The 9,868-nt window shown below is 36.9% G+C and overlaps 1 protein-coding gene across 5 annotated transcripts in view; it reads right to left on the bottom strand.

Annotated features, from left to right (window-relative positions):
• Nucleotides 1-5,238: 5,238 nt before the first annotated feature.
• The window catches only part of RBM26 (RNA binding motif protein 26), a 59,491-nt gene continuing 54,861 nt past the window's right edge, over nucleotides 5,239-9,868 (bottom strand). For all 5 annotated transcript variants that reach the window (XM_064440700.1, XM_064440704.1, XM_064440702.1 and 2 more), the window contains one exon: nucleotides 5,239-9,814. In XM_064440700.1, the coding sequence (XP_064296770.1) occupies nucleotides 9,725-9,814 (90 nt within the window). In that variant the 3' untranslated portion in view covers nucleotides 5,239-9,724. The remainder of the gene's footprint in view (nucleotides 9,815-9,868) is intronic.

Genomic DNA, 9,868 nt, shown 5'->3' with positions numbered 1-9,868 from the left:
ACAGACGGTCAGCTTAAATGCAGGGCCCTGCAGCTTTCAATTTAGTGGGTCACTGTTGAACCACAGCACACCTTGTGTTGCTGAGGAACCTCTGCAAGTGTGATGCTTCTGTTCTCAATCGCTCTTCTGATCTTCTGGAAGCACTTCAGCTTCCACATTCTGCTTACTAAATGCTTTGTTAAATACTTTGTCCTGGCTTCTGTAAACTGGGGGAAGAGAAGAGAAAAAAACAGAAGTTGAAGCCAAACACACATAACTCAGAACAGCACAGTAGTGCTGACGTTTCCGGTGGAAGTAGCTCAGGCTGAACCAGACTGGTGGGATGAAGAGCTCTACTGACCCCAGCTCCTCACTCCTGCCCCAGCATCCCCCAACACTAACACCTTTTCAGCCACCTGGTGAAGTAGATTAGGAAGGTATTTCAGTTGGACCACCCCATTTGTGAAAGCACAGCCCAGCTCCTCAATTACTACATTATCACCAGAACAACTGCTTTGTCAGGCAAAAAGGATAGGCAGGAGTGACCAGCCAGGGTTTTCTTTAATGCTGGCATGGAACAAGGCTATTCATGAGAACATTCTGTGCAGCTTAGTCCTGGCCATGAAAGAGTTACTCCTGTTCTATCTAGAAAATGAGTTCTTGAAAAACACTATAAAGTTCAGTAGTGGGCAGAAATTAATAAGAAGATTCTAAAGCTAAGAGATAGCTCAGTATTTGTTAATTCAGGGTGACTCCGGAGAGTAATTCATAAGCTGCTAAATTAATATTTTTAAGGAGGTCATAAAATGTGAACTTTAGTAACTGCTACAGCCAATCAAGCTGCCATCAATCCTGCTTTAGACTACTAAAACACTAGTAATTACCTACTCAAACTACTTTAAAAGTTTAACAAAAGCTTATCTACAGATAGGATTTTAGCATGATATACTGCCATCTTAAAAGTCACAGTGTAGTGAATGTTACTGGTTCATCTTTTTACTATTTCAGATTCCAGTTTCTATAACTTATTCCCTTAATAAAGAGCTATTTCTTCAAAATCAAGAGCTATGTCTTAAAAAAATTCAATATATAGTAAATCTGCAGAGAAGGGCCAGTACAAGAGCAAACACATCTATTTTCTGTATAGGAAGCATTACAGTAAATGAAGATGGAAAACAAATGGCACTTACTTTAAACTCACTTGAAATAATGTTTAGACAGCTCAACACAGAAACAGAAGAAACTAATATATTTAAAATTATTTTAATAATAAGTTTATCAAAACATAAATTTAGTGAAGACATACAAATAATATTGTGGGAAGCTCACCAAGACAAAACTGCAAATACAGACAGCATTAACCTGTTAAAAATTAACAAGGTCTGATGGTGGCTTATGTTCCTTAGTTTTTCACTATATATCGGCAGAAAAATGCGCTCAGTTTCATTCTGTTATACTGCCAATATCCTTACAGAATTTCTAATAGAAAAATTATTTTGGCATTCAGGTCAGGCAGTAAGTCTGCTGACCAGCACTTTGCACGTTAACCATCTCTCAGCGGCCTCCACCATAAGGGCTATGCTATTGCTCTTTGATCTCACTTTCTTCAGGAACAGAATATTCCCACATAAAATCGGCCACTTCGCAACAATACATCTAGATAGACTACACGTTGCTTCTGGGAACAAAGAATTCCAAACTCTAAAATCAGAAAGTGCCTTTGTCAGATTCCAAAAGGTAGTTTTGCAAACTAACTGATAGAATTTTACCACAGCAAAAACCCCAGTAGAAATAGCCCGTAGGACCCCCCAGTGTTCAGATCCCTGAATATGGGAAACAAATATTCACCAATTATTTATTTAGTATTATAAAAGTAGACAGATTTTTTTTCCCCCCTGAAAGATACTGAATAAGTTACTCCTTGATATAGCTGCAAAGCAACTTTTCTATTCTCTTTGTAGAAAGATTAACCCATTTAAATGACGTTCCAGTAGATAAGCAGCTATGGTTCCATCTCCGGGCCCATTCAATCACTGGAATAATGCACAGAAGCAAAGTTTTCAGGTATGAGCAGGTAACACTTCCCTTCACTGTAATTCTTTTGAAAGATGGTCAAGGTTTCAGTTACTCAAGTATAGAAAATCCCGCTTCGTGAACATCTGTACTGCACAATTCCGTACTGCAGCAAAGTTTTCTAAACCTGCTCACTTGCTTCTTGCTCGGTATTTCTATTTTTGTCTTCTTGATAAAACTTGAAATTCTATTTAACCTTACACAATTTTAACTCAATACATGAAGGAGGGTACAGCCTATGGGGGAGTTTTGAAAACAGCAGCAATGAGAAAGGTTAAGATTACAGAACTTTGCAAATAAATAAATAGCATCCTACCACTTTTCTCTAAGGTAAAATATTACCATGGAGAATATAGATGGAAAAAAATATCATTAAAAATTTTATCAAAATACGTATGAAGATAGTATGCCTCCTTTATTTGCTACCAAACTAGTAGAAATAGCACATGGGGGACATATAATTTTAAACATTATCTAATACCTCTCTGAGAGCAGCAGTGGGTAAACGTTAATCATCTCTCAGATCTGAATGCAAACAGGTAATTGTGATTAAAAAAAAAAAGAATTTTTTCAACAAGAATTTATCTTCTCACAATCACTTCTGGCAAGCAAGGTTTCCATCTTTAAGTGAACTCAAAGATACAGACTTCTTGGAAGTTTTCCAGCGTTACACGATGTCTGCCCACAGGTGACAGTACAGATGCCATCGTAGAAGAAGAGACAGAGAATATCATAATCTCCACACAGATGAATTTGTGTGTTAGGAGGAGCGTTTCAGCACTTTCTGATACCATACTAATGACTGAAAGGGAAAAGAAAACAACAGAGAATGAGTCATGTTGTTGGCCTAAACGTGATTTATGCGCACAGCGCCCTCGGAGTTCCAAGCGTAGACACACAAGGACTAGCGGCAGCTTCCCAAAGCAAGACAGTAACAGACGGTGTGTCAGAAGTACCAGGATGAATGAGTATTCATACCGTAGTTGAAAAATCGCTTTGTGTAGTTACACTGTACCAGTTGGCGGAGCTACCATAGCAATTCTTTAATATGTTTAACATGAATCTACCATGGAGCTACAGTGGTGAAATGTCTTCACACCATGTTAGGCTGCCAATTTCCTTGGTAGTTTATATGAAAATGTAGTTATCACCTGCCACTTCTGCTCCCCCCCGCCCTTTCCAGCAATAAGTTTTAGCTTTCCATTCACTGCACATCCCCTATTCTAGAGCACAAACACGTGCTTGAAAGATTAATTTTTATGAAAAGCTTTCACAAACATGATGTAGCTACCTGAATTTTTCTGTAACTTCAACTGTGATTTATCAAAAACTAATTCAACTCCCAGAGCAGAAAAGGAGATGGATATATGCCTCTTGCAACACAGAAATGTTCTTCTGTTTTATTCAGATTTAAACACCTGGAGTCATGTTTTATCATTGGTACCTATATCCAGAGAGAGATACTTTGTTTCAGTTCACACAAATAGAATTTCTGCTGACATGGTAGAGATGTATACAGGTTCTGCAAGAAATGCAAATATTAGTATGAGAATTGAAACATGAAAAATATCACAGAAGTGTTGAAATGGGAGCAAATTTCTTCCAGTTATTGTGTTTCACTTGTGTAGCCATAGTGCCCTCTAGCAGTCGAACGAGAAAATGCAGGACTTTATCTCGAAAAAACAAAAACAAAAACAAAAATCCACACAATTAGAACTCCTTTTTTTTTTAAGCAGAGAAAGGACAGCTTGCAGATGTCAGGAAGAACATTTCTTCATGTTAAAAACAAGGAACTTTAATGGAAAGGACACTTCTCTCAGCTTTTATGCAGCAGAGTCCTGCAGAGATGGGAAGCTCTGTAAAAAGAGAGTTCTTGTACCCCAAAGGCATTTCTGTGCTGCTGCAGATCTCACCTACACTGTATATGCATTAGCAACACAGACACGATTTTGGCAAAAGGATATAGATTTTTGACATGCATAGATCAACATTCGTTTTTGTGAAGCCTTTTTTCTCCTCTACAAGGAGGAAACGTTTTGGCTCAAACGTCTTTATTGCACAAAATTCTGTGCAAGATGAAGAATAAATTATGACCTTTAAAACCTAAGAAACTTTTCTCATTTCCCTAGAGAGCAAATTATTGTATAGAGAGAAGAGCTAGTATGCCTTAGAGCTGAGAAATTATCTGTCTAGCTGCAGATCATTAGGAAAACATTTTGGAGAGGTTAGTGTTTTTTTCTTTGCATGTAAAAGAATATTAAGCCTAAGAAGCAGAAAGCATGCTTCAGCAACTGGGAATTGGTCATCTGCACTGTTTGAGTTTTGAGGCCTGTAAATAACATTTCTGATTTCAGATAATCTCCACAAGCTTATCAGGAGGAACTATAAATACCAGTTTGCCTTTCCCACTCACCCTTTCCTTTTCAAAGAAAAGTATATGCTAGGTGACATAAAAAGATCTGACTCACCCATCAAATTACTACCCAAAAATCTTACGTGAAACTGCAACATAGAAGAGCAAAATTGCGTAAAAATGTAAAAAGACAATTTTACCCTCTCTGCATCCCAAAGGTCAAAATAAAAGCATATGCCTACCGCAGATGTTTCTCAGAAAAATGAATTTTGAAGAGTACCCGCCTCAAAATTTTTGTCTCCCCATTGCTGACAGGGAAACACTGAATTCCAGCTCATGAAGCAGCAGAGAGATTTGCTGAATGTGGTGTTCCAGTCTTTGCCAGAGAAAGGTGAGAAACTGACTTAGTCTGTTGTGCAAACAAAGCAGGAAGGATCTTGGAATTCCAGAATTCAAACTGGAACATCAAAATTATTACAAAATACCAAAGGGTCAGATGAGATGATTTTCAAAGACATGAACTGGTCTCAGCATTACAAGCTTACTGTAAGAAGAAGAAAAAAAATAGTCTTCACTCACATGGACAAGGTACCAACATTCAGATAAGCTTTAGCATTAACACGTATAGAAGAATTTTACAAATAATGACCCATTAGGGAAAAAAGAGAAATTTCTTGTGCAGCTTGTTCTTGAAATCCCTCTCGTTAGTCTTCCCATTAGATCTAAAGAGAATTTAAATAAAAGACTGAAATCAAAGTCTACTTTTGTTGCAAGTATTTTTGATGTCTACAGATTTAAAACATCGTTCAGAATAAAACATGCAGAGACATATTAAAGTAGAAAATGAAAATAATTATTTTATAAAACTACAGTATTTAGGCAACTGTGTGACAAGCACAGTAGTGTGTTTATAAAGGTCTACATGAGTCCACAAAAACTAAGAGTTCATTTTCACCAAGGATCAGTTCACAGCTGTATCGGCTGAACCGAAAAAGATAATTGATAATTTTTAAGAACTTGATCAAGAACTTCTAGTTTGTCTTAACAGGTTCATTTTAAAGTAACCAAGTGCTATAACACCAGTAGAGTAAAAAACAACTGCACTCAGAACAGGATGACAAAGAACAACCAAAATTGTTCAGATTTTCACACTTAACTCAATTACTTCCCCTCCAAACCCCCTCAAATTTCTGCTATTTGTTCCAGTCGCTCTAATCTTGTGTAATTTAATTTTCTAATTGTAATAAAGGTAAGTGGTGTAGGATTGAATCTATCTTCTTTAGTTGCAACATTAAAACAAGGGTGAATTACAGTAAATGGGGCATAGCCCTTTGATGAAGGGTTGTGTATTGCTACAACAGTAGTGTATGGCTGGGGAAAGAAAAAAAAATTCCCTGCCGCTCCCCACCTATATTTAGTGAGACCTACTAGTTCCGGGATTAGTTAAAAAAATACAGGGAATGTCCAAAATCACTTCCTTGAGTCAAAATCAAATTTTTGTCTATCTTTTGTGCTCTTTTACGCTCATGAGACAACTGACAATTACAAATTGTTCATTCCACCTAAAAAACTCTCAAATAAATGTACTGTTATTAAAAGTTATCTAAGGGCTGACAAGACTAGTAGGCACAGCCCATTTGGAAGCCTCTTCGGAGTAGATGGTCACCAAAACCAGATGTTTTAAATTAGGTATCTGAGAACAGCATTGCACCTCAGTTCCCTCAATAACATTTTTTTACCCCTTTCCTAATTAAGGGACTGTTCTCAAAGCGTGGTTTAGAACAGAAACCTATCTTAAGTGCCTGAAGTTATACAAATACTTTTCAATAAGTGCTTTTTCAATTTAAGAAATAGACCTGCTTAGACTTGGTTGTAAAATAAGTCCTGTCCCTTTGTGTTTCACAAATAAATAACTTCTAGTTCTTCTGTGGGTTTTCTGATTTGAAGTAAGTGAGTTTTAAGAGAAGAAAAAGTACAGATAGCACTGGCCATAAGTGATGCTTCAAAGAGGTATTCTTGTTACTTTGTTGTTTTGTAGACAGATGGTAATATAGCCTGAATTACTGACTCCCATTACTTAAATTTTTTTTTATTTCAACCAAATGTGGTTTACTACAATATTGTCATTGATCTACGTGTCAGATCACCTCTTACTCAAGCCCCTTAGCATCTAGCTGGAAAAGAAAACACCTTCTTAAATGTTTACCTTTTTTTCCATAGAAATTTTGAAAAGCTGCCTGGGGAGAACCGAGGTTACTCCGCTCTCGGTGTTTCGGACTAGGAAAATCCATTTGCAGAACTGTTAAAAAAATACAATGATTTAGCTAATCACGGTGGAGGCATACATGAGAATGCATTCAGAAGGATCAGCTAAGTAAAGGAGGGAATGAAAGTCAGCAGGATGCTTAGTCTGTTGATTCGAACAAGGAAGGATGCTGTTTCAGGTGACAACAGATTGCAATGAAGGCTATGCTAATAAGAATCTGGTTGAACTGAAAAGACAGGAGTTGGGGCTAAGGTGGCAGCAAAAAAGGGAGGGGAGAGCAGAGCTAGATAAGGAATACAAGGACAGAGGAAGCCAAAAAGAAATCAAATCAAGAAAGTAATTTGATAATGACAGGAATACGTACAGAATCCAGCCAGACTGCAACCGGGACACCGTTCTCTTAGGCTGAATGTCATACAATCACAGATTAGTTTGGACTGAAACAAACGTTTGGGTTTGTTTCTTAAAGTGAGAGTAAGCCAAGCCATTCTGATCCTGCTGGTTTCCAATCATTCAGTGTCAGAAGGTAACAGCAGGGGACAAAATACAGGCCAGTACAAATTCCCTTCCCTGACACCATTCACTGACGGAAGTTTGGGGGAGGAAGGTGGTAGAAGGAATTTTAAAAGGCTTCATCTCTTTACAGATAGACCAGGGTGCAAACAATTATTAAGAAATGAGTCTTGCATGGATGCATTACCAGGCTGAATTTGAAACAAGCAGGCAAACTTGCAACACTGATTTTAAAATTACTTGATACAGCAATTTCAGATGGTTCAAAAGAAGTATTTGTGTACAGAACGCACTAATAGTTGCCATTAGCTTGTGTTGACTGACTGCAGGGAAAAGGTAGGTTTGAGCACCAAAGCATGCCACACGACCACCTTAAGGCAGCATGCACAGTCCTTCCCTGTGCTGTACCTGTTCTGTAAGACAACACACAAAAAAATTCCACCTCCCAGACTGTCAATCTGGCGCCCTTCGGATGTACTAAATTATTAAAAAAGAAAAGTAGGAAAGCTTGTATTTCATTCAGTGAACTAGAACAGCTCATTCAGAGCACTGGATAAAAAGGTTCTTAAAATATTTTATTTTGCCTGAAATTCAGTGTAAAAGGAAATAAACTTCCCAAATACAATTCCTTATGGCAAGATTTAGAACTTACTGTAACAAGCATGGCAGTCAATTGTGAAATTTCAATGTGAAACTAAGACTATACAAAAATTTTAAGTGCATATTTTTGCAACAAGATATGCATACACACAGGGACATGGGGGAGGAACCACAACAAAAAACCCCCCGAACGGGATCCAAGTCTTAAAAAGCCCTCAAATAACTGAAAAGCATAGAATAAAAACTCTACAGCCAGAGCTCTTCTCTCTGGGATGGAACTACTCCTGCTTCCCTCCATTCCTGTTTCAGAGTTTAAAAAAAATCCCCAAAGGGCAGGGACATGAGTTACAGCAGTTCTCCCCCACCTCCCCTGCAAAAAGACAAAAACACAGACTAAAGAAAATACACTGTTAACTGAAGTACTATCCCCTCCATCTACTTGATAAACGAGATAGTGGTTTTATGCTGCACTCATTAATGAGTTGATGGGGGGAAAAAAAAAACCCAAGCCCCACAACTCTAATACTTGATAAATGCATTTTCTTTTGAAAACAGACCAGCAGAATGCCACTATAGGGAAATAAAAAACAAGTCTTTCTGTTGAAAGAGGTCCTTTACTGCAAAGGACTAGGCAGTTCCGCTTCCTAAGAAACGGAGAAACTTCAGACCTCACATAAGAGGCTGCCCCGTTAGGAAGAGTCAGTTAAGTATTTCTGTGGAGTAGAAACTCTACTAACATTTCACATATGTACATTTTTAAATGATGGACATTCACTATAGTGTGAACTTAGTATCTTCTGAGTGTTACTTTTGAAACAGAAAAATGTAATCATAGAAACACAGGAATAAAAAAAGATGCATTATGGTGCGTAGTCAAAGTTTCTAGAATAATGCCTACCAAATACTCCACCTAATATATTTTCAAAATTACATTTCAGTACTGGATATATTTTTGTGGGATCAAATTTTCTTCTAGAGTTGCACAGTGCAGGGATACAGAAGAAATGCCTTATTGTTGGAATATTATTCTATGTTCTATTTGACTTAAATCAGTTCAAAATTCAGAAGACATCCAAAGGCTTTTACGTAACAGAGCACACACCTGTGTGTTAATGTAAATGAAGCATCATTATGTTGAGGTTTTTTTATATTCAATAGCATTTTAGTATAAGTGATAGTGATTAGAGCTCCTTTTGTGAATATGGGGGTGGGGGTTGCCATTTGGAACGGTCTTTTTTCTTTTCTTTTTTTTTTTTTTCTTTTTTTTTTCCTTTTTTTTCATTATGAAGGACCATTGCCTTTAGCTTTTTTGGTTATTGCTTTTTTTTTCTTTTTTTTTTTGAAGACCATTCCATTTCTTTATTTTTTAACATCTTAAAGTCATAAGGACTTATATGCAAAGCAGTCATACACTTTATCATTAAAACCCATAGGTAAAATACATACACAAATCCAACAAAAGGCTAGTACATAGTAAAGCCTAAGCATACTACTATGCAATATTATGAATACATAACTTTAGAGACTTCGGTTTAGTACTGTTATCTATTCATTTCTGAAAACATTCACAAAGATTTTAAATGCAAATTTTCATTCCGTATCTGGAATAGAACAAAAATTACCTATGTTATAACAACTTTTGGTCATTTGTGTTTGACCAATTCGGTAAATTACAAAGAACCCAAAGAATTCTGTAACTTTCTGTAGAACTATGTAATAAAAACATTGCATATGTTCCTAGTATGATGTCTTTAGCAATCATTTACTGAAATGTAACTCAAACATCAATCTCTCAAAACGTATAACTGACCAGCTGCTTTTTAGCCTATATCCGAATCCAACTTCATCGCAAAACCCCTTTAATACAAAGATGCAGAAGTACATTAGGTAATACTAATGCAACACAGGTGCAGTTCTAGCATTGTCATTCATCAGGTGAATCATCTTCTCCACGAACGAGATTCATTATCCTCCTCCTCCTCATCATCATCTTGAAGCAGTGAGTCATCCACCAAAGATTCTTCCTGAAACTTCAAGAGAAAAATGTGACATTACATTGATCTTTAACATTTTCTGGTGTCAAA

Source organism: Phalacrocorax carbo, chromosome 1, assembly GCF_963921805.1.
Source record: "Phalacrocorax carbo chromosome 1, bPhaCar2.1, whole genome shotgun sequence".
NCBI lineage: Eukaryota > Metazoa > Chordata > Aves > Suliformes > Phalacrocoracidae > Phalacrocorax > Phalacrocorax carbo.
The sequence above is the reverse complement of the archived record's forward strand: the minus strand, read 5'-3'. Positions and strand labels throughout refer to the sequence as shown.